Source organism: Tetranychus urticae, chromosome 1 (genome assembly GCF_039701765.1).
Source record: "Tetranychus urticae isolate SD_2017Ah chromosome 1, NJAU_TeUrti_SD_1.0, whole genome shotgun sequence".
Taxonomy (NCBI): domain Eukaryota; kingdom Metazoa; phylum Arthropoda; class Arachnida; order Trombidiformes; family Tetranychidae; genus Tetranychus; species Tetranychus urticae.
In genome coordinates, this window is record NC_142958.1 from 7706329 (window position 1) to 7731661 (window position 25333).

At 32.3% G+C, this 25333-nt stretch overlaps 6 protein-coding genes and 1 long non-coding RNA gene across 7 annotated transcripts; 4 read left to right on the forward strand and 3 right to left on the reverse strand.

The window, feature by feature from the left end:
- The first annotated feature begins 274 nt into the window (after positions 1–274).
- MFS16 (major facilitator superfamily transporter 16) lies at positions 275–3972 on the forward strand. The gene is made up of 7 exons (XM_015934978.3): positions 275–1124; positions 1229–1305; positions 2038–2127; positions 2222–2311; positions 2406–2496; positions 2841–2989; positions 3174–3972. The coding sequence occupies exons 1-7, from the start codon at positions 410–412 to the stop codon at positions 3516–3518; spliced, it is 1557 nt and encodes a 518-aa protein (XP_015790464.2). The 5' UTR covers positions 275–409; the 3' UTR covers positions 3519–3972.
- Positions 3948–4778, reverse strand: Alg14 (ALG14, UDP-N-acetylglucosaminyltransferase subunit). Its single transcript, XM_015934982.3, has one exon. The coding sequence runs from the start codon at positions 4631–4633 to the stop codon at positions 4007–4009; it is 627 nt and encodes a 208-aa protein (XP_015790468.2). The 5' UTR covers positions 4634–4778; the 3' UTR covers positions 3948–4006.
- Positions 4779–5076: 298 nt separating this feature from the next.
- ND-B17 (NADH dehydrogenase (ubiquinone) B17 subunit) lies at positions 5077–6113 on the forward strand. The gene is made up of 3 exons (XM_015934980.3): positions 5077–5107; positions 5225–5626; positions 5708–6113. The coding sequence occupies exons 2-3, from the start codon at positions 5243–5245 to the stop codon at positions 5987–5989; spliced, it is 666 nt and encodes a 221-aa protein (XP_015790466.1). The 5' UTR covers positions 5077–5107; positions 5225–5242; the 3' UTR covers positions 5990–6113.
- Positions 6114–7161: 1048 nt separating this feature from the next.
- LOC149094474 (sodium-dependent glucose transporter 1A-like) lies at positions 7162–9261 on the reverse strand. Its single transcript, XM_089266684.1, has 4 exons — positions 8796–9261; positions 8537–8695; positions 7968–8459; positions 7162–7888 (listed from the first exon to the last, which is right to left on the reverse strand). Exons 1-4 carry the CDS (start codon positions 9001–9003, stop codon positions 7329–7331), a joined length of 1419 nt encoding a protein of 472 aa, XP_089122810.1. The 5' UTR covers positions 9004–9261; the 3' UTR covers positions 7162–7328.
- Positions 9262–9869: 608 nt separating this feature from the next.
- Positions 9870–12072, reverse strand: LOC107367382 (sodium-dependent glucose transporter 1A). The gene is made up of 4 exons (XM_015935081.3): positions 11478–12072; positions 11234–11392; positions 10671–11171; positions 9870–10590 (listed from the first exon to the last, which is right to left on the reverse strand). Exons 1-4 carry the CDS (start codon positions 11683–11685, stop codon positions 10031–10033), a joined length of 1428 nt encoding a protein of 475 aa, XP_015790567.2. The 5' UTR covers positions 11686–12072; the 3' UTR covers positions 9870–10030.
- Positions 12073–14070: 1998 nt separating this feature from the next.
- LOC149094475 (uncharacterized) lies at positions 14071–15940 on the forward strand. The gene is made up of 3 exons (XR_016198126.1): positions 14071–15024; positions 15134–15268; positions 15499–15940. It is a non-coding gene; the product is annotated as an uncharacterized LOC149094475 (long non-coding RNA).
- LOC107367380 (salivary peroxidase/catechol oxidase-like) lies at positions 15937–22471 on the forward strand. Its single transcript, XM_089266683.1, has 7 exons — positions 15937–16539; positions 16669–16988; positions 17444–18018; positions 19880–19981; positions 20700–21528; positions 21601–21770; positions 21836–22471. Exons 1-7 carry the CDS (start codon positions 16315–16317, stop codon positions 22039–22041), a joined length of 2427 nt encoding a protein of 808 aa, XP_089122809.1. The 5' UTR covers positions 15937–16314; the 3' UTR covers positions 22042–22471.
- The last annotated feature ends 2862 nt before the right edge of the window (positions 22472–25333 follow it).

Genomic DNA, 25333 nt, shown 5'->3' on the forward strand with positions numbered 1-25333 from the left:
GCTAAAAAAACTGTTAAACCAGAGTTTCAAGTTTTCTGCTTTCAAGGCAAATCTCTAACTGTGCAAACATTGGACGACATTTGTATTTTAATTTGTCTAGTTAAATGTGTGTTTAAAACGCCTTAAAAGAGGGTTAGTCCTCCAGAGCAGGACCTATTCCTTATCAACTCTGTAAAGTTAAAGATAAAACTCAGCTCCAAAAATTTGGTAGTTCAAGTAAAGCAACACAATGTCGCTAGTAATTCAATCTTACTGAACAGCTTCAGTATCATTTTCATCGTCAACATCAACATTACTGCACCCATCACTATAACAATATCTCATAGTTTGATATTTTTGTTTATTTTTTTATATTTGTGATTTAATTCAACTATTTTTTCATCAATACCTGATCACATATCTATTGTAAATGGCTTCTCCCCACTCTTTGCCCATCGGTGTTATCATATTACGTAAAATATGGCCGAGTTGTGATTCAATTAGTCAGACTACCCGTTACAAAACATCTGTGTTAGTGTTGACTTATTTGGCCTACATGAGTTACCATTTATCAAGAAGACCTTTGAGTGTTGTGAAAACTATTCTTAATCGTAACTGTAGTCAACTTATACCAGAACCTGACGTTGATACAAGTGACCCTTGTTGGTGCTGTTGGAAGCCCTTTGACAAAGATAATGCTAACTCATTACTCGGCTTTCTTGATTCTTCATTTCTCATCTCCTACGCTATATTCATGTTTATGAGCGGTTTCATCGCAGAACGCTGTCATCTACGATATTTTCTTGCATTAGGCATGGTGTTCAGTGGTATTTTTACCTATCTTTTTGGACTTGCCTTTTATTTTGATATTCACAATATTTATTACTTTTTATTTGTACAAATATTTGCGGGAGCCTGTCAAACTACTGGATGGCCAGCAGTTGTTGCAGCAATGGGCAATTGGTTTCCTAAGTCATCTAGAGGATTAATCTTCGGTTTATGGAATTCTCATACTAATCTTGGTAACATTTTTGGAGCCTTGATTGCTGGAGCTTTTGTTGAATATAATTGGGGTCTATCTTTCATAGTCCCTGGTGTAATAATAGCATCAGTTGGTTTCTTGCATTTTCTGTTCTTGGTTCCATGTAAGTATCAACAGAATAATTAACATCCTAACATTTATTTTGCACTTTTATGTTGATATCATGAAACCTGTCACGTTCATTTTTATACTCTTTACCATTTCCAGATCCTGAAGAAGTTGGACTAGCACCTGTTGATAGTGAAATTGACAGTGGAACACGGACAGTTAGTGGAAGTCTCGAGGTTTGTTTCTCTCTTCACCAAAAAATATTTCTTTTTGAAACATGAAATATTCACTTACTTGCTCATTAGATCGTAAGGTCAATGACAGTTATTTGCGTAAAGCCTTCTAGGCAAAAGTAGCTTCCTGAGTAAACAAAATCTTGTTTTCAATTTCTTATTACTTTAGAAAAAAGATAAACTTCAAGTATCTTCATTAATTGGTGGATAAGACTCATGAAATACCTCTTTCGTTGCTAATGATAGTCTAAATATGCAAAAACTTCTTTATTGATTATCTTGTTGACAGTGTTTTTGATGTTTGTTTAGGTTTGACAAGCTGAATATGAGGAATTGAATAGACACACATCACCAAATAGACGATAATGATAATGACAATGATAAGAAATATTTTATCCTCTTTATCGTCAAACACAGCATTCTGTGATATTTTTAATCAGCTTATTGGTTATCACAATTGTTGGTGGTGTGTCACTTTTTTTTAGTTCTTTCTATTGTTACAAATCACTATCATAGATGTCTAACTAAACAATTGATTCGCAACATCCATTGATTCAATATAGATGCCCTTTGATATTAACATAAAGCAGTTATCATAAACTCAACTTTGATCAGTGATTTAACTTGATTTCTTCATTTCTATTTCTGCCTAATCAAACAGAATTTCCTATTTGATAATTGAAAGGAAAATAAACAAAACCACTAATCACATTTTTTTGAACTTCTTCATTTTAGGATGGTCCACAGCCAAGATCTAGCAGTTCTGAACCATCTAACGGCTCTCATCGACGTAAAACAGCAAAGCGTTCAAGTTCAAACACTGATGTAAGAATTAATTCTTGCCAAACTGCCGATTCCTATATTCTAATCTCATGGCTCTTATTGATTAATTTCCGTTCTTTTTTGAATCCATTACTAGACTAGCGAAGAAGCACCTCTCATTGACAACAGTGCTGTTGAATTTGTCGACAAAGGAGCTGTTTCTTTCCTTTCCGCACTGAAAATTCCCGTAAGTTGACCAATCGTCTAGTAAACAATTAATTATTTACTATTATTCATTAATAATTATTTAATAACATTTCTTTCATCTTTATTATTTACAGGGTGTTATCGAGTTTTCACTAAGTCTCTTTTTTTGTAAATTAGTTAGCTATACTTTTCTTTATTGGCTACCAAAGTACCTTGACGATTCAAGTAAGTGATACTCATTTATTACCATAGACTCAAAAATAGTTTCGCCAGTTTCGCTGGGTTCCAGTTAATTAATAGAAAATTCAGACTTGTTCTTTCAATCAAAAAAGAAATTTCTATCTATTATCGATATTTCAAATATAATTATTTCATTTATTGATCTGAAATCGTGTATGTCATCTACTAAAATGCATTTAATGACGTAGATTATTTTATTCCATCTTAATTGGCGTATTAATTGATACAATAACTATCTGATGTATTGAATATATTTTATAAATAACTAATTTTATTGTCATTATAAGCATATTAAATGATTCATTTATTGCGTCTCTTTCAAAATAAAGCTGGATCATCTTCTATGGAATCGGCCTTTCTATCAACCCCCTTCGATATTGGAGGTGCCATTGGTGCAGTTGGAGCTGGGATAGTCGCCGATAAAACTGGAGCTCCTGGACTAACCTGTATCTTCATGTTATTTTTTACAATTCCCGGGGTAAGAATCAGATATTTATTAAAATAAACAGCAAAATATGAGCTCATTAAAGCCTTGATTAATAATAGAATTAGATATCAAGGTTATGCAGGGAAAAATATTCAGATTGAAAACAAAATTGGCAAAAACGGTAACTTTTATCTTTATTCTAATTAAATTTTTATCTTTCATCTATCTATCATAGTTGATAGCATATGAGCTTCTGGGAACAATCAATTATTGGAGCAACCTTATTTTTCAATCAATTCTTGGATTGCTCGTTAATGGTCCATACGCTTTAATTACAACTGCTGTTGCAGCTGATCTCGGAAACAAAGTGACAACCAGTAACGCCTTAGCCACAGTGACAGCTATTATTGACGGTATGGGTTCAATCGGAGCTGCTGTGGGTCCATTTATAGCTGGAATTGTGTCGCAAAATGGTTGGAATAATGTCTTCTACATGGTCATGATTTCAGACTTAATCTCATTATGCTTTCTGCTGAGGATTGGTGCAGCTGAATGGAGAAAATTAAGGAATACGCTTTAAAATACGTGTATATGTACAAAAATATAAATTTATTAGACTCAATTTTCAAGATTCACAAATCCCAAACAAGTAAACCATTTATAAACTATACATTTTTCACAAAATTGTATAAAATCTTTATCGAAATCATCCAAAAACAACCATTGAAGCCAAAAACTCGGAACGTGAAGTCGAGATGTCCCAAAGACATCGTTGCCTGACTAGAGATGGTTGAATGTCTAATAACGTGTTCTGAAACCATTCATGGTTTCATTTTATTAAGCCTTGGATCATAGCTGTCCAATTTATATATTTTATCATATTATATCTCCTCCATCATTATCATTGTTATATAATTGCTATATTTTAACTTGAAGTTAAAATTTTGAATGTAATCATTCATTTCTCAGGGCAAAGCCCTCATGTCCTCTGAAGGGACCAATCATTAAATTAAATCAAATTTATTTAATTTTGACTTTGTTCGACTCTCTTTAATGAGCAAACCCACCTTAAACCATTAAACCGATATATTTACACTTTGGATACTTTTTAGTCAATTCAGGCCACTGAACAAGAACATGATCAGCAAAATAGCTTGCAATTTTTCCGGATAATGAAAGAGATTTCGTCCGACAGAAACTTTCGACAAAAACAATTGTTGGTCGGTGAATGAAATATGCTGCAACCATTGGTGGAATGCAAGTTCCTGGTCCATTGCAAATCACAAGATCACAGTTGAAATTTAAAATAATCTTAATAGAGTCAAATAGAGAGCTTAATGTGGTGAAAATAGACGTGAAATAACTTTGTCCAACGTGCCTACTACGTCTGATAAATTTTACTGAAGATTCCTCGATAGATAATTTACTGTTTTTCAATTTCTCAGCAGACATTTTATCTTCTTTACCAATGATAAACATGACAGGTTTAAATTTATGCACAAAATCAACCTTCTCCAATAAAGTAAGCATCTCACGACAATGTCCACCAGGACCAAGTATAACACATGTTCTGACAAATTTTCCAGGTTTTCTATGTTTCGGTCGATACAGGTAAACAATGAATGAAAAAATAAACAGGAGAATCAAACTAAAAACAGAAAATATTGGCAATGAAAAAATTAAATAACGAGACATCTGTAGTATTAGAAATCAAGTCCTCTGTGATTGAGTTACACTTAATGAAAATTTGATTAGATGAAGAAACACTTGGCCTGATTATTAAGATAACTGGCCAATGTTATGGATTAAATAGTGATGAGTGAAATCAGTTCAACACGGCAAATATCATGATCAGTTTCATGTGATTTCCAATTTCTTTGTACACTTTGTGTTAGGGACTATTTAAACATTGCATCTTTTTCCTCATCAAAGATCTTTTACATCGTCGATTAACAAACATAAAAATCACAATAAATCAAAATAGTTCAATCTATAAAACTTCATACACAGCTTTAAATTCAATAAAGTTACTTTTAATTAAAAATTTATTGTTTAATTTTCAAATTTTTCAAATCTTACACGGAATTAAAAGATATAAGATACTAGATCCATACTCGGATCCGCAAGAATATCTGTTTTGAATCGTGAACTTGATGTGTGAATATTAAGGTAAATTTTTTTTGTTTACTTTATTTAATTTAATTTTAATTGAAATGTTTTGAACTTTATTCATTTGTTATTTTGCACATTCATAAATTACACTTTCATTGTTCTATTTATGTACAGATCGTTGTTAAACTTAAAATGGTTAAATTAACAGATGGATCACATGGAGGTGACAAACCGTCTAAACCAACAGAGGTCAAGACTTCATCTGTTGATGTTGAAAAGATTTCTGCTCGAGCTACAATGGCCAAATCTCGAGAATATCCTAATTTTCCTAGCTCACAGACGGGTGGTGTGATGCCTATGAGCATTCGAAGTAGATTTGAACATGAACGACAGAGACTAACGGACGATTTTACTGATAAATGGAGAAAATGGAGAGCTCAATGGATTAAAGATCAAACCCTTCACCCTTCTGAACCGAGACATGTTGAAGCTTTGGAACGTGAATTATATAATCCCATCCGAAGAGCTTATCGAGCTCCATGGAATTGGTTTGAAAGGCAATTGACTAATTACGTTGTAAGTTATCATAAGTTATCAAAGTTTTAGTAAAATTGGATTTATTCATTTCTCAATCGCTGTTTTTATCAACATTTTCAGAGTCATCATCGTGCCAATGTTATAAGACGTTCTATCACTTATTTAATTGGAATCTATGGCGTTACTTTCTGGTTGTACTATATAGCCAAATATAAACAAAGAACCTGGGAAGATGGAAGTAGATCATCATGGCCAATGTTTATATTTCGTAGAGAAACGGCTTTACCTGGTGATCCTGCTTATCCATCAGTGGGTTATAAATTCAAGAAGCAAGAGTTTGCTGATTTAGGATTCTCTGAGAGAAAAGCCTTACGATATAAAGACCCTAATGAAAATAACTAGAACTTGTAATATTTTTGGTTCGTTTGTTCAAAGAATGGGCCAAAACAATTTGAAAAGCTTTCGAACCTTTGGAGCAATCTATTAATATTAGTCAATTAAACAACAGTCTTACAATGACACTTTACTTGATCGACTATTTTTTCTGGTGAGAAAATTGAAAATCCAAGTGAGAGAGAAAAAGAAAGTCGAAGTATATCAGAATCGATGATAAATGCAGTAAAGTGTAATTTTGGTGAATTATTGTATGCTTGTTATTAGTTTTAGTTGTAAAAATTGGTATAATGAGTAAAATAAAACTTTTCCTAATTGTTAAATACTATTGATACCATTATTACGAACATTACTATTAAATATTGAGCGCATTGAATTTTGTTCAAAGTAGTAACTGGCAATTGTGTATTTAAAAGAGACCAAAAGTAGATAACACTGATAAATTAGTTGAATTGTGAATAAATAGCTCCATACTAATTTCTTGATTATTATTTTAACTCATTTTGAAAAAAGTGCTTGTTTTGTTTCAAAACAAATCTTTCTTTCTTGCGGCCAAAATTTTGAATTTTTGTCATTTGGCTTTTGTATCCATACATTTTCACTTGGTGACTTGATTCTGATTTTTTTATAAATTTCTGCTGGAATGGATGAAAATATCAAAATTTTGGTGGAAGTACTATAAGTTTCTTATTAAACAACTACCATTAATAGTCTTATAAACTATGCACCATCAAGTAAATAAACCTAGGCAGTTATCATTATCATAAACCCAATATTTTTTTTGTCCAGATGAACATTTTTCGGTGAATGCAGTAGTCCAAACAAGTAAAGCACCCTTATTTGGTTTGATGAAATGATAATTGCGACTCATGTTAAATCAGTTAATCAGTCTCGGTGAAAAATGATGAGTCTTGGTTTAATTGAGCTGAATTGTGCATAGAAAACTGAACTTGAAAATGTTTCTTTTTCCCATTAAATCAGTTTAGTAGTTTTGTAGTTTATGTTTTAATTTTGACGGATTTGCTTATTTACCTTACATTTTGTTAGACAGAAATGGCTTTAGCTATTCTATTTTTGAAGTTTTGAAACTTTACCGACTGTAGAGCTGAATTTGATAATCCAGCCACCGGCTTACAATACATGAAGTCGATTCGAAAAAATCTGATTTGTAAATTATTCAATTTGTTTGAAATTTGAATTGCAATCTAAAATTTATTTCAAAATTTATTTTAAAATATATTTGCAGTATAAATGATTGTTCACAATAAGTACAATAGAAAGTTGTAAATCTCATTAAAAGATATAAATTTTGAGATTAAAAAAACTAAAGTTAATACATAATATGTAATCAATATTTGGGTAAATCTCGCATTTCGTTGGATTCATTAACAGTTTCATCTCTTTTCTTCGGACCCTTGAAAACCTTTCGACAGTATAAGGGTAACAAGAAGCTCAGCATGACATAGATAATCCCCATGCCGCCAAGATAATAAGTAAATAGTACTGGCTTAGTATCAATGAATTTTGACAAAACTGTCGTGTGAATTGTTTCGCCAATCACTCCGTTGACAAAAATAAACGAAGTCATTGCATTTGTAACAGGAAAATAATGTCCTAGTGATCCATATGAAATTGAAAATACTGGTGAATAACCTATTCCCAGTAAAGTGAAGCTGATCCACGTAAAAAGCTCTTTCGATGCGGCATAAGGAACCAGAGTGACCACACCTGCCACAATGATTAGCAGATTCATATAAAAAAGTTTACTCTCTTTTATAACCAGAGTTAACGGGATAAAAATGCATCTGTAAAATGAAAACATTGTCCAAAATACAGTTGCCACAAGAACAGCATTTTGTTTGTCCATATGAACATCAGCTTTAACAGCAAACGAAGTACTCAAGTTACCTAAAGAAATGGAATGGTCAACCATTAACTTCAACAGCTAACTTGTTTTATGTTTAAATGATGAAGTTTAAGGACTTACCCACGACTGCTTCAGTTCCGAAGCAGAAATTTGCTAAGGCAGCTGTGATAATAACTGCTAGAACCTTTTTAAGCGTACTTGTTTGCACGAATTGTGGGATCTCTTCTCCAGTTTCTCCGTTTTCTCTATTTTCTTCATCTTTGGATTTTTGTTTTCTATCATGGAGGTAGCAAAAAAAGTATGGAATTGCTACTACGGCGAGAACCATACCAACAATCAAGAAGGCATATTGAACTTTTACATCGTCTGGTGTATAAGTAATTGTTGTGGCTGTATTGATTGCGCTGATAACGTCTGTTACATTTGTGAAGTCGATTGTTTCTGGCGAAGTGGTTGTAACTGTACTTAACCCATCGTATTCGGTATTGGGAAGTAGGAAAGGTCGAGTGATGATCGGTACAATTAAAGCGCCAACTCCACCAAACATGTGCAAAACTTGTAACCAGTTGACTCCATTTTTACCCCAGATTCGGAGTATAATCACATTACAATCTATAAATGATAAAATGAGGGAAGTTGTAATATCACAATGTTACTTCAAGAATACATGCATAGTTTACTGTATTTACATATATCAAAAACTCCGATCGCAAAGCTAGCAATGAAGATGAAAATCAACACAGTTTCCAATGATCTGAACCATGGAGCCAGAGCAAGAAAAACTCCTGCGAGAAGGTTGGTCGCCGAAAGTACCAAATAGTCATCGAAATATTTTTCAAAAAAACCAGCTGTTGAAAAGAAAGAACAATGTTTTGAAATAATTATTGGAATAATCACAAGAGCAACAAAAAATAATTTGGCATTTTGTCTAATCTTGAAATATCTTACCAACTGTGGCTCCAACACCATAACCCAATGCACGAAACTGGACAAGTCGAGATGTGGCTGCAAATGATCTCTGAACATAAATTTTAATATCAAGTAGTGAACTTCCAACCAAAGTATTAACACCACCGAGACCAGCGAAAGTAATGTAAGTCAGGATGGTTTTGAATATCTTGTACCTATTCACTCTCAAATATTCACACAAGTTCATTTTTCAGCTTGTGATCTTCAATTTGATCTCAATATTAAAATCTGATGAACTCAGGAAGGCTCTTCAATTACCAAGTTATTCAATGAATGTAGCTGTATAATCTGACAATTGTGAGATATTACTCTTAACAGATTCACGAGGAACTGAAATGATGGTGTTTGTTTACATGGGTATATATACATTTTAAAAAGCTAATAGACACAATTTAAGGATTAAAGCACAATATAAAAATGTTTATAACTTATGACTTACAAGCTCATCTTATCGTATAATTATCAATGCAAATACAGTGTGAGCGAAAAAGATTCAACGATAATCCTAATTTTGAATCGATTGTGCCTTGGCTATAACATCGATTTCAAGAAAATAATCAACTGATTTCGCTCAGTTAACTGTCAATGTAAGAATAATTAAGTAAATAAACCTAGGCGTTATCATTATCATAAACCTAATATGTTTTTTGTCCAGATGAACATTTTTGATGAATGCAGTAGTCCAAACAAGTAAAGCACCCTTATTAGATTTGATGAAATGATAATTGCGACTCATGTTAAATCAGTTAATCAGTCTCGGTGAAAAATAATGAGTCTTGGTTTAATTGAACTGAATTGTGCATAGAAAACTAAACTTGAAAATGTTTCTTTTTCCCATTAAATCAGTTTAGTAGTTTTGTAGTTTATTTTTTAATTTTGATGGATTTGCTTATTTGCCTTAGACCGCAATGGCTTTTGCTATTCTATTTTTGCTGTTTTGAAACTTTGCCGAATGTAGAACTGAATTTAATAATCCAGCCACAGGCTTACAGTACATGGAATCTGAAAATCCAACAAGTAATAAAATCTTTAAGTTGTAAATTATTCAATTTGTTTGAATTGCAATCTAAAATTTATTTCAAAATTTATTTCATAGCTTTGAGGTATTATATAAATGATTGTTCACAATAAGTAATACAATAGAAAGATGTAAATCTCATTAAAAGATATAAATTTTGAAATTAAAAAAACTAAAGTTAATACATGATATGTAATCAATATTTGGGTAAATCTCGCATTTCGTTGGATTCATTAACAGTTTCATCTCTTTTCTTCGGACCTTTGAAAACCTTTCGACAATATAAAGGTAACAAGAAGCTCAGCATGACATAGATAATCCCCATGCCGCCAAGATAATAAGTAAATAGTACTGGCTTAGTAGCAATAAATTTTGACAAAACTGTCGTGTGAATTGTTTCGCCAATCACTCCGTTGACAAAAATAAACGAAGTCATTGCATTTGTAACAGGAAAATAATGTCCTAGTGATCCATATGAAATTGAAAATACTGGTGAATAACCTATTCCCAGTAAAGTGAAGCTGATCCACGTAAAAAGCTCTTTCGATGCGGCATAAGGAACCAGAGTGACCACACCTGCCACAATGATTAGCAGATTCATATAAAAAAGTTTACTCTCTTTTATAACCAGAGTTAACGGGATAAAAATGCATCTATAAAATGAAAACATTGTCCAAAATACGGTTGCCACAAGAACAGCATTTTGTTTATCCATATGTACATCAGCTTTAACAGCAAAGGAAGTACTCAAGTTACCTAAAGAAATGAAATGGTCAATCATTAACTTCAACTGCTACCTTGTTTTATGTTTTAAATGATGAAGTTTAAAGACTTACCGACGACTGCTTCAGTTCCGAAACAGAAATTTGCTAAGGCAGCTGTGATAATAACTGCTAGAACCTTTTTAAGCGTACTTGTTTGCACGAATTGTGGGGTCTCTTCTCCAGTTTCTCCGTTTTCTCTATTTTCTTCATCTTTGGATTTTTGTTTTCTATCATGGAGATAGCAAAAAAAGTAGGGAATTGCTACTACAGCGAGAACCATACCAACAATCAAGAAGGCATATTGAACTTTTACATCGTCTGGTGTATAAGTAATTGTGGTGGTTGTATTTATTGCGCTGATAATGTCTGTTATATTTGTGAAGTCGATTGTTTCTGGCGAAGTGGTTGTAACAGCGTTGTCATTACTTAACCCATCTGATTCGGTATTGGGAAGTAGGAAAGGTCGAGTGATGATTGGTACAATTAAAGCGCCAACCCCAAAAAACATGTGCAATACTTGTAACCAGTTGACTCCATTTTTACCCCAGATTCGGAGTATAATCACATTACAGTCTATAAATGATAAAAAGATGAGGGAAGTTGAAATATCACAATGTTGATTCAGAAATATTTACATATGTCAAAAACTCCGAGAGCAAAGCCAGCAATAAAGATGAAAACTAATACAGTTTCCAATGATCTGAACCATGGAGCCAGAGCAAGAAAAACTCCAGCAAGAAGGTTTGACGCCGAAAGTACCAAATAGTCATCGAAATATTTTTCAAAAAAACCAGCTGTTGAAAAGAAAGAACAATGCCTTGAAATATTAATAATAAATAATAATAAATTGTCATTCAATCTAATTTAGAAATATCTTACCAACTGTGGCTCCAACAACATAACCCAATGAACGAGCCTGGACAAGTCGAGATGTGGCTTCAAATGATCTCTGAACATAAGTTTTAATATCAAGTAGTGAACTTCCAACCAAAGTATTAACACCACCGAGACCAGCGAAAGTAATGTAAGTCAGGATGGTTTTGAATATCTTGTACCTATTTACTCGCAAATATTCACACAAGTTCATATTTCAGCTTGTGATCTTCAATTTGATCTCAATATTAAAATCTGATCAACTCAGGAAGGCTCTTCAATTACCAAGTTATTCAATGAATGTAGCTGTATAGTCTGAGATATTATTCTTGACAGATTCACGAGGAACTGAAATAATGGTGTTTGTTTACATGGGTATATATACATTTTAAAAAGCTAAAAGGCACAATTTAAAGATGAAAGCACAATATAAAAATGTTTATAACTTATGACTTACAAGCTCATCTTATCAATGCAAATACAGTCTAAAAACAAAAGATTCAACGATTATCCCAATTTGAATCGATTGCTCCTTGTCTTGGTTATAACAAAGACAACATCGATTTCAATAAAATAATCAACTGCTTCTGCTCAGTTAACTGTCAATGTAAGAATAATTAAGTAAACTTATTTTAATCGCATTTGTATTTCGAGCATTTTTTGACTTTTGCAACAATTAAGTGCTCAATTAGATTTACGATATAATGTTTGAAGATGAAAGACAATAAACATTATCATTTGGTTCATCCTCATAGCATCTGGAAGCAGATAGTGTTATCTGTGATTAGACTTGCGTTTTAAATTCGTGTTACAACAGGTGATAATCTTTATTACCACCAACATTGCATTGTAAATGCGATTACAGATTAACTCTTAAGAATCAAAGAGTCGCTCAATTATATTAAATTGATCCTAGGACATATGAAACCAAATAATACTCTAGTTCACTCATCGTGTCTTTAGCTATCATTTTGTATCCATGGAAATGCTTAAGAAACGTGTCTTTGTTGTTGTTGATGGTTAAGATTGAATTTATCTTGCAATAATTCTTGATTAATTGCTGATAAGAAACTTAAGGACACGTCAGTCGATCGATTAATCAACAAGAATGATTGAATTATCAATGAAACAATTTGAATTGGACTTGACTTTGCCCGGTAAAAACATGAAAAGTAGTGACACCCAATGTTAATGTGCCACTGCAATTTGATGCAAACAATTTCAAGTATCTAATGATCAGTCTGATAATTATGGTCTGATAATTGATGTTGGACTGATCAGAGTTTATTGACTATCATTTGTGCCTTTAATATCGATACATTCATGAAAATATTGAAATTGTGACAAATGTAAAGGAAACCTGAAAATGTTTCACTTGTTTGACAAATTCCCTGATCATTTTTTCGCTCTTGTTTTAATCGAAACAAATTCTGAACATTGATTATATTTCTAGACTTTGAGTGTATTCTTGGCTTGATAGCAATTAGATTTGAAAATTTAGACGTGATTGGATGGAAACCGATCAGATTGGAGACATTTCTGATGGATCGATGGCTTTTCCCAATACATCTGTCTGCATGTTAATGTGACATTCACAACAATTAATATTGAGCCTTATTTCACACCAATTATTTCATCTTTCAAACTCAACAATCAACCAAATTAGAGACTGATGTAGTACGCTTCCGGACTTGACTTTGCCGTGTTCAAGAAAACTTGAATCTTCTCGCAGATGAAAGTGTAATCAAGAGAGTATATTATCATTAAGAAAATAATTGTTATTTCCATTCACAATAAACCTCAATTTGAAAGGAAACATTAACATCGAAAGTCTAGCCAAATAGATTTGACCAATTTGGCGATATTTCTAGGTATTTTGGTTCGATTGGGTGTTCAACTTTCAATTTAGCTCTCAATTGAAATTGATTTTGGTTAAATTATGATTATCGTTTTTCCCAGTCTTAAGTATTGTTGTAACCAAAAATATATGTAAGCCTGTTTTGTTCAATTAACCTGAAATATAAAGCAATCACAATGATAAAGTTCAATTGTTGCTACAAAAACGATTAACACATTGGATTGTCGTGATAATTGAATCACCTGAATTTAATCAGATAATGGTAATGAAAGTATTAAGAAATACAAAAGAAATGAAAATGAACAGTAATCACTGCTAAGTTTGTCGATAGCTGATTAAAGCCTCATGAAGCTAGATTCATGCTAATAGATATAAGGGTAAACTGTTGATCACCAATTTACTTGAAAATGTATTGACTTTGATGTTCAATCCTTGATATGATAATCAATTAATTGTATCACACCCAACGTTGAAGGTTAATCTGGGGTCAATCGCTTGAAAATTTGGAGAAACGAGAAAAATTAAACAACAAAAAATCTTCATTATATTGTTGTTAATGTTAATTAAAATAACCATGTCAATCAATCAGTTCAGATTGACCTTAAATTTTTAATAAATTTTGAAATCAATTTGGAAAGGAATAAAAATGGGAAAACAATTAAATTTTTAAATGATTAACAAAAAACCCGCTTCATATTTTATCGATGCTTGATTGGCTTTCCATGTTTGCTGTTTGGAGGGAAATTTATTGAGTGAGTCAAAGTGAAAGGGTCAACACTTAAATGAAGATGTTGAAATGTTATTTAACTGTGATGATAATTTAATTGAAATTAAATAAGATTGTTCAACAAAACCATAATAAGTGTAACTATTCAATTAAATGGGTTTAAAACCTATCAAAGCCTCAACCTTGAAGGATTGGATCAACGGATTGGATGAGTAGTGAAACATGGATTAACCTTATGTTTATAGCCGGTCATGATGGCTTTTATTGATGATCTCATGAAAGTTTGATGGTTTTCCTATTGTTTATGTTGACAGGACAATTTACAAATCATCATCGCCTTCAACATTATCATCAGCATCATTATCTTCATCATTATGGTGGTCATTTTGAGTTGCGATAAATGGAACAGCAGAAAAAAAAAGGATTTATGCAAATTCACAGCCAAAATTATTATCGAGTTAATCTACAGTCCTGACAGTTAAAGGGAAAGTTAAATATTCATAAGGCTAATTAGTTTGGATTAATCTAATACATTTGTTACCAATACCTATATCTTAATGGATTCATGGACATGAGGTCAAAAAAGCTGTTAAATCATTTTCAACTCTCAACTGATAATTTATGTCTATTGTTATTTGGATGGTGATTGGAAAGGCTGATATCAATATCAATTATGACTTATAAATGTCCAAACGTGATTAACCCGATGAAATATCATTTAGCAACAAAGAGTCATTTAGCTTATTCAATAATTTGACCAATAAATTTACTGATAAAAACATTGAATGTTCACAATTGATATGAACTCCAAGATGCTTGGATAAAGGTAACCAGGATAAATGATGCCAATCAGTGACAAATTTCAAGCTCAAGATTAAATGGTGTTAACCCAGGGACATTAAAAAAATACAAATCAAGATGGAAATTAAAGACAGCCAGATCCGGACATTAGTGGACCGACAATCGTGGTGAATATTTTTTATGCGCTGCCATTTGTAGTGAATCAATTCAAGGCTCAGTAGACTTGTTGGGCTAACGAAATCAAATACATAATTAATTCTGCTTGTCAACGTTTAGATTGAAGTCTACTTAAAATGAAGGATGAATCAAAACAAATGTACAGCTCGAATTATAAGTTGGTGGACTTAATTCAGCAAAAAATATCCACCTTGTCTCTAATCATTGGTTTTATGCCAGTTCGAGTACCAAAAGGTAATGATAATGGACAAATATAATCAACAAATGTTGTAATATTTGCAATAATAACAACTTTCGCGTTTAATATTCAATGCAATTCACCAAAAAAATGAAACAGTCAAACTAATCTAAATTTTGTTTTTTTTTGCATTTCAATTTTCCCTACTTGATTGGACATCTAATGTGTATTTAAAATGGACTTGGTCAATCTGATTTGAATTTTCAAAAATCCTGTGAACCGGAAGATTTAACTCTTCAAAGCAACCATCAGCCACTAATTAACCAGCTGAATTGAAGCGAAAAAAGTTATGTTAATTAACATGGGTGGATATGTGCATGATAAAGGCCGAAATACATTGATGATGATCCTCATTATAACGATTGTCAACAAATATACAAGCACCTCAGGGCAAATGGACAGAAGAATGAATTAGAGCATTAAGCTAGACCAGTTACAATTTGCCGGATAAGATTGATCTGTGAAAATAGTAATCATAATGATAATTATTAAAAACATGCAATCAAATCATATCATTCCCACTTTCACTTTTTTATGTTCATACTGTTGCTTTACCAACCCACTTTACCTTAAGGTTGCTTTATTACCTTTACCCTCCTCTTGCCACCATTACTCCTTTAATCAGTATTTACATTAAAAAACAACAACAGTTAACCTTTTACTCTTTACTGAATTTGTTTCTTGTTTACATGTTTTCATGAAATCAAAACGGATTATGAATTATCTTTATGTTGATGTGATGAGTGAGAGTGTATTATGAAAAGGGGAAGATAAATTCACCATTAGGATCAACTAATCAACAAATCCATCATCAATCCAATCTTGTATTAATATTTTTGGTGGGAGGTTAAAAACTGTCCTCTCCAACTCAACTTGATTTAACTTTGTTCATTGCAAGTTAACTGATAAACGGACGAATGATTTGAATCAGATAGCCATTTGAATTTGATCATCGGATACAATTAGATTCGTCAGTTTTACTTTTATAAATTGTTTACAATTGATTCACTGAAAGGATTCAACAAGACACCTTTGGTTTATAATGCTGCTGTCCAGCTTGAATCTATGTAAAGCACAGCTTTTAGTTTTTAATTTACTCGTTTTCGTTAATTGTGAGCCTACAATCGATACAACTTTGGATGCATCATCTAATGTCTATCAATTTTCAGCCGATCCTATTAGTGAACAGTTTTCAACAAGCCAGCAAGTATGCAATGAACATGGACTAACACCGAATGGGACTAAATGTAACCCGGAGAGGTTGAAGGTGAGTTGATCATTCATTATTAAATATTAAATTGGCATGTAAATCAATGACCAAATTGAGTAGATAATAATTCCAAGTGAAATGATTGTGAAAATAATTTCCATATTGTCATATGGCTTTGTTGTCTAGGATCCACTTCAAGCTGCTGCACAAGAACCTCGTTGGAATGTTGATTATTTGGCTAAAATTGAAGATGATTATATGGGTTCACCGCAATTTAATGATTATCTTGACCGCTGTCATGGACGCTATGGTGATGCCTCAGCAATATCAATACAAGACATTCGCCAATCAATTCGTAAAGCTATTCCTAGTCTGTTGGCTTACAAGGCTGCCGATGAGGAGATCATTGATACAATCGAGATGGCCAAATTTGCAAGTCGGTTTGTGGCTCAATTGGCTCATGAAAGTAAATTGTCAACTTTAATCACCAATCAACTTGTTAAAGAGTAAGTTTTTAACCCTATGTTTACTTTCAAATATTATACATTTTGTTAACCATTTACATTAGCTATAACGGTAATCATTCAGTAATTCATGTATCAACATTTATCAGCTACGATTAAGTGTAAACATTATTTACATTAACAATAATGGAGACAATAATAATTGATAATATAAATAACAATATAAGAAGGCAATTATCAATATTAATGAACACAATTAAAATATCACACCAAAGAAAGGTTGTTCAAGTGTTTACTCCATTGTTTACTTGTGAAACAACATGTTTGTTTTTTTAATTATTGTGTCCATTTGATAAAGATTTGTGAACAAGTTAACCTACCTTGACCTTATTTATTATTTAATAGTTTGTTGTTAACAACAAATTGTTAATAATCAAGTGAAAAGAAAATGAAAAACAGTAAAAAAAGAGTTAAAAAATACATATTTCATCTCGCAGATATTGCTTGGATAAGATGGAGGCAGCAGTAAAATTACCCAAAGTAAGTCTGAGGACAGGCCTGAGTCGATCTCTTCGGGAAACATATTTACCAACCAGTTGTGCACCTCGTAAAGACTTGAGTGACCTTAATTGTGATCCTAAAAGTCGTTATCATTCATACGATGGAACCTGCAACAATTTGGATCATCCAACCACTGGAATGGCTTATTCTTGCCATAGACGCCTGTTACCAGCTGATTATGCTGATGGTGTTGAAAAGCTGAGAGCCTCGGTTTCTGGTGAACCCTTGCCAAATGCCAGATTAATTTCAAATGTAATCACTCCCGATGTACCGGCAACTGAATTGAAAATGTCCCAAATGAATATGCAGTGGGGACAATTTGTTGTCCATGATTTGGTTCGTACACCATTGGTTTTAGGTAATGCACCTCTCTGTTGTCCACCCAAACCAACCAACCATCCAGAGTGTGAAACAATTTATCCTTTCCCACCTGGAGACTCTCTAACCAAAAGATGGAACCAAACCTGTCAACGAAATGTTAGATCGACAACCTGTCCTTCATGTAAATTGGGTAAGTCAACGAAAACGATTTTAATCATTTAACACCTTTAATTGTTTTGTTTATACTCAAGCTTGGGTCATCATCGAGCAGACTTTTAACCGTTAAAACAGTGTTAACCAACCCAAACCAATCTTCCTTCATTTTTCCGGTTATAAAGCCATTTCTTTCCTCAATATTATTAATCAGATTATATTTATTTCAATTAATTGTTGCAGTTGAGTGTCCAAATTAACATGATAATCAATTAACTTGCTTAAAGCTTGCTTAAAGCTTCATCATGGCTATCGAGCTTTGTTAACAGGAAAACCTTATTCAGCTAAACATGTTAATTTTTTGTTTATTTACCAGTCAACTACCAACACAATCAATCTCGATTCTTATTTACTCAAAACAACTATTAATCATCATTGATTCAAATTGAAATTAGCATTGAAAAATAGCTAATTGTTGAACTATCTATTGCTGTCTGAGCAACAATAAAGACGCGCAATTTATTTCAAAAGGTTAATGTTAATTCACTTCTAGCTTTTGATAAAGGCTCAATATTTTTCAATTTAAAGGTTACCAACCATTAAAAACATGAACAATTTAGCAAACCTCTGATAATTTCCTCGTTAATCTGTCTGAATTTTACTCCATCAACACAATTCAAATTGATTATTACAATTCAATCTCGTTCTTTGAAAAAGCAAATAAAAAATATTCCATTAGTTTACCATTAAAGCCAACAATTTCAATTGTGTTTAGTTATTCAGATTTTCAGCCTTTACTCATTCCCTTATAGTCAATCAATTTGAATATGTTTAATTCACACAATCAATCAAATGATTGCATTAAATGAGTGAATAATTGAAAGCATTAAGTTGATTAATCAGCTGGTGATAATAAACTTGTCATAAATCAAGAAATTGGATTAAATGATTGATCTGATTTGCTGAAAGCTTGAGCCTTAATCTAACCATTTCATGAAATTTAAGGTTAAATCAAAATTTCACTATTAAATTGTCTATTTAACTACAGTATTATTTTTGACCATCGGAATCAATCGTTTTCAGGCCTTTTTTGTCACACACTTTGATTTTCAAGTTTCTCATCAATATTTCAATTTTTCACTTTTCTGCTTCAATAATTTAATCGCAATTTTCAAGGCAATTATAAAATAATAGTTGATAATAAAATGGTTAATAGTGACAATTACTTTACCTTGATCAACTAGATCAAGTTGGTGTTTGAATGTTTTTAGTCTTTTTTTCAATTCTTGACCAGAAGTTTTTTCACCAATTATTGATTCCCATTTGAATGATTTTTGCAATCATTGAATTGATCTCAATAAAAGATCAAGTTTAATATGAAATTTTAAACACTTGAAGCTCAATGAAGTGAATTGACTGATTCAGTAAATTAACGTTCTCTTAATTATCATAATGTTCATTTCTTCAACTTGATAATTCTTGCACTTTAACAAGTGAACACCTTGCATTTCAATCATTTATTGGGATAATTATCGTCTAAAAACCAAAGATGATTAGTACTGGTGTTGACAACGATTTAATCACTGAAATCGACAATTGAAATCTACAATTAAAATTAAAAAATTGAACAAAACTCAGTTATTATTAGTCTGATTAACATTCAAAGACAGTTAATTACTAGGTACAAACCAACTGTTAACCAACTCAAATCAACTACCTAACTTAAACATCTTTTTCTGGTTTCACCCAAACATTTAACCGATCAATGAATATGATTTGGTTTTGTTGGAAATTGGTAGCAATTGGATGTTTAACGATTTTAATTAGTGATTCTAATCAATCTGTTCCCAAATAATTTAGCAAACCAGTAATTTAATAAAATAAATTTGTCATTTTAGGACCACGAGAGCAGCTGAATGCAGCAACTCATTCATTGGATTTGTCTAATGTTTATGGTTACACTTATGCTGATGCTTTGAAAGGACGTACATTAAAGAATGGTAAGTTAACTACATTCATTACTGATTGTTCATTAATTTCTCATGAAACAATTAAAACAGATTATAACATCTCATTGACTTTGAGACTATTTTAAATGCTACCGCATAATTGTGCTAAATTGTATGGTTAATCATTTTGCTTAATGTAAACGGATAATGTTGACACTTTTATCCTGTAATTAAGCTTTTTTGGGGATGATCAAGAAGGAAGCAAAACGAGTTAACTTAATTATTAATTAGGATGTTGAATGGATCGTTGGTCAATCAATTGACCATTGATAAATTGAGTCGACAATTTGAGCTCAGAAAATCTGATAAAATGAAACAAATTTCTTTTCATATTTTAAATAGCAATCAGTTTAATAGTTTAGCAACAATAATCGTTATATTGCGTACATGTTATGAGAAATGATTTTTGTATCTTTCATCTGATCAAGTTTAATTTTAGCCTTTAATTGTGAGAATGTAAAGAAAGGAAACCCGAAAAGGTTGAAGGTTATCAGCTGTGTCGTGATTAATCTGATTCAAACTATAACTTGAAAATTTTATTGAAATTTTGATCATTCAAAGGTAATACAGTGACAATTGTTGAATGAAAAAAGTCAACTTTCGCTTTTTCATTATGATTTATTAATAATATTAAAATCTGTTGTTCAATAAAAGGAAATTTAAAATTTGATTTTTACAATTTTTGTGTCTTTTTTATTCATTTGAACAGGTCAATTGAAGAGCTCTTATGATGCCAAAGGTGGTGAAATTTTACCCTCAGCTGATGGCTTTTATGATCCATTGACGTTACAAGTTTGCAATGTGCCACCGCGATTCCCTGAGTTTAAATGTTTCGCTTCGGGTGATGGTAACCGTGCTAGTCAACATCCAGCCTTGATGGCCTTACAAACATTGATACTTCGTCGTCATAACCAACATGCAGCTAACTTGGCCAAAATGAATCCTCACTGGTCCGATGAAACTGTCTACTGGGAAACTCGTCGTCTTTTAATTGCTGAATACAACCACATTACTTACTCGGAATACTTGCCTTCTCTGTTTGATCGTAAATTTTTATCCTACTTTAGTTTACTTCCATTGGAAAATGGTTTCTCCAAATATGAACCTGAGACTGATGTACGTTCCATATCTGAATGGGCAACAGCTGCTGGAAGGTTTGGTCATTCACAGATTAATGATGTTTATTATGTTAAAAATGAGGATGAAACGTTTACCTTCCGAATGAAAGATGTTTTCTTTGAAATGTCATTGATTCATCTTGGTCAAACTGAAGGAATCATTCGTGGTCTAATAACTGAACCAGCCTATGAGGTTGATCCCTATTTTGTTACCGATGTTAAAGACTGGATGTATCAACATCCAAACCGTTCTGGTGGACTGGATTTGGTTGGTCTTAATGTGATGAGAGGCCGTGATCACGGTATTCCTGGTTACATTCATTATATTGAATATTGTTTTGGACAGAAAATAAAATCTTGGACCGATCTCTATGAATATATACCAAAAGGTCAAGTTAACAAGCTACAATCAATATACAAGTAAGAGACTGACTTTTTGTCACCTTATTGATTGAACAATTTTTAAATGATTTTTTACTTTAACCTATTTAGAGACATTGAAGACTTGGAATTGTTTGTTGGTGGAATCTCAGAAAAACGAATGAAAGGTTCAGCCATGGGACCAACATTTGCCTGCATTAATGGAATGCAGTTTTATCATTCAAAGTTTGGAGACAGATATTGGTACGAACATGGAAACCAAGCTGGTTCTTTTACTCTCGGTTAGTACAAATCATTTGATTAACCTGACGAAATCATCTAATCAATTTTATCTCTTATATTACAGAACAATTAAATAATATTCGAACAACTTCAACTTTGGCTCGTCTAATTTGTAAGACAACCAAGTATTCTCATATTCAAGCAAATGTCTTTGAGATGCCAAGTCGTACTAATCCTGATATCGATTGTAATGAGCTTCCTGAAATTGATTACAGTCTTTGGAGTGATGATTACCCTTCCTCTGAACGGTTTACCAGATTTAGTAAATAAAGGATTTCGAGTTGAAATTGAATTGAAATCTTAAAATCAATTCTCTTGAGCTGATTCCAACACACTTTTTGCCAACTGACATTGTTCAACAAGTTATCATTTTATAACAATTGTCACAATCAAATCCAATTTCATCTGTCAAGAGTTTCCTGTAAACTGATTGCTACTAAAAACTCAGCAAACAGTTACAACCTTACTAGGTGCCTTTCTTGCATTAATCATCCAAATACCCACAACATATACCTTTATGTTATGTACATACTTTTGTCCAGCCACTAACTTAATACACTTATTTCATGTTCATTTTATAAATTCATAACTATTTTATTATTTTTGGTTTTCACTTTAAATAGTGTAATGGTTCAGTAAGAAACACAATTTATCAATTTGTAAATCATTACTGAATAAAGAAAAGTTCATCAACTTCAAACAATTATCTGTGCACTTAAGATAAATTGAAATACTGGTGTGCAAATTAATGAGATAATATTGCTGTTCAGACAAGTATCGGTTATTTTGATTTCAAAATGCTGATTCAATTTGACTCTCAAAACTTCATTAGTTAAATTTCACCAACTTAATCAACTTTTTCAAACGGCAATGACTAGAATTACCAAGAAATTACAATTAGATATTTAATAATCCAACAGCAAGATCATTGAATTTGAATAAAATAATTGATTTTGATAAATTATTCAAATTCAAAGTCGCTTTTGCAAGTCGGGTTTTTTGCTGGGCATATTTTGGACCATCCACTATCGACTTATAAAATTAAAGCTCTGAAAAAACTCGCAAAATGCCGACTTTTTTCAAGATATCTAGTTTTCTGCATCTTTAAACTAAAAAATCAAATCAAATCAAAATGCCACGTATATTTTTGTTGCCGACATTTTATTATTCAAAATATTAGATGTAAAATCTGTTATGTATTATAATAACATAATATTAATATAAGCAAATAAGTAATCATGTGCACGCATCGAGTGTATTAGTATTAATATCGCTGTTTTGCATTTCGTATTGCTCTCTAAATCAAAAGCTATTTTGCTCAATTGATAAGGTGCGACATAAAAAGTTTGCAACGTCTCTTATTGTTCGTACGTTGATTTGGGCTCATACCGTTATTTGAATGCTTTTATGTTGTTCTTTTACGATAAATATTGTCAATTAGACAGACTCATATAAAATTTTCAGGCTAAAGTCCACTGAAATCGAGTTCAACCGTCGGCAATTTTGAAAAACGCGCCAAATTTTTCGAATCCATTTTTTTGGCCTTTCGACCAGAATTTTCATAATTTGTTATTCCTTCATCGTTCCTGAGTCTTTTGTTTGCCAGATAAACACTGAATTTCGAAATTTCTAAGGCTATCAGAGTATTACCACACTGATACAAAGAAAGGCAGAGACTAGTCAAAAAATCGATCTCCGTTTATCAAATGTTTAAGGTCCATTTTCTGATTTGATACTGAATCAATACATACAAAAAATATATCAAAATGTTCCTTATATTTCAACTAATCCTGTAATATAAAAATGATGCCAAAGTGTCTAGTTTAAGAGGAGCTATGACTAAAAAACCGTTTGGTTGCAAACTTTTTAGGTCGCACCTTATTAAGCTTAACAGATAGTTTTTCAATTAATAATTCAGGTCTTTTCCATGTTCATTGTATCTTAATCAGTGGAAATCAATAAAACTTGTAGCCATCCATTGGCTACGGTCAAAGTTTCGAATTGAAATGAAACTTTTTAAGTCTGCTTAAAGAATGAATTTTCATTTCGGAATGAATATTATTAAAAAGACCAGAACTAAAGATGGCATCTTTTGGATTTCTTATTCTAACAATTGAGAAAGCACATTTTTCATTATAAATAAAAATTAGAATTGAACTTACATTTTCCCTCGTTTTGAGGCTCGCTTTCTCAAAGCCTCAACACGCAAACATCGGCTCTTCAACTTCTGACTTTAATATATAGATACCGAGACGCGTTGGTGTATTATTTCGCCGTGGTGTTGGAGGAACATTTCCAGAGTAGGACTTCGACACACTGGTCGACTCGTAGTGGTGCACTGATATTGATGATAGTGATGCTGCTTCGGTTTAAAAACGGTGGATGGCGAAAAACGAAGGATGGCGATAGGGGTAAATGTTGAGTTCGAGGTGGAAGTGGAGACAAAGGTTGAGGTGAGTCTTGCTCTCACCGTGCAAGAAATGCTTGAAATATGGAAAAAATATTGCTGACTTTCCTGTGCTCACTTACAACTAGGTCAGACGACCGATCGCCAAAAACTGAGCGTGCGAATTGCGTGCTGATTCTTTGCTGTTCTAGGAGTCAAGTCCAATTTATCCGAAAACACAGTCTAAGAGACCTTCTTCTAATTCAATTCAGTCAGACCTACATGATTATCCAAAATCTAAAAAAGAATGAGACATAAATTTTAAAATGAACAAAAACGCAACACAAAGTTATAGTTAGGCTTACCTGGTATACCTTATCTATAGTTTAAAAAGAAAGAGGCGCAGCGCATAAGAAGAAAAAAAACTTTCAAAGGACAAGAACCAAAAGAATAGAGAGAACGGCCTGGCTTGTTTTCATGCTCAAGACATATTTTCTGAACTAAATTTGAGTTTTTGTATGTAAAAGAAATTATTTTTGATTGAAATCATTCTGATCATGAACGTGCAATGGAATTTAAAATCATGAAATCATGACATAGCTGGAAATGTAAGTAATGATCAACGATATAATTTTTCTCTGTAAAAATATTGAAGTTGGACAAAATTATCAAAAATTGGGCACAATTCACACCAATATGCTTTTATAAGCTGATTAATTATTATCAATTACACTAACATTCTAATATACATTCTAATAGCAGTCACCATATACCAAGAAAACTTAAGCTCAAAGACATCGCGTGTAATACAGACATTTAAATTTTAACCTATGAAAAGAGTAAGCAGTTTACAAAAACCCCAATTCAGCCTTCTTGAAAGAGATTAAAACGAAGTTCATATGCTAATAATCAAATTTTATTGAGATAATAGATCTTGTGACATAATTCAATAGCAAACGCATGTTTTACCAGCTTCATTAGTATACTTTGTGTAAGCTGCCGCTGATCCTGATGAACCTGAACGAGATGATCCTGAACCTGATAAACCAGATCCTTGTCCTGATCCTGAGCCAGATGATCCTGAACCTGAAGCTGCTGCTGATTATCCTGAACCTGATCCTGATGATGCTGAGTTAGGTGAGTTACTGGTTGATGTTGTTGTTGTTGTTTTTGTTG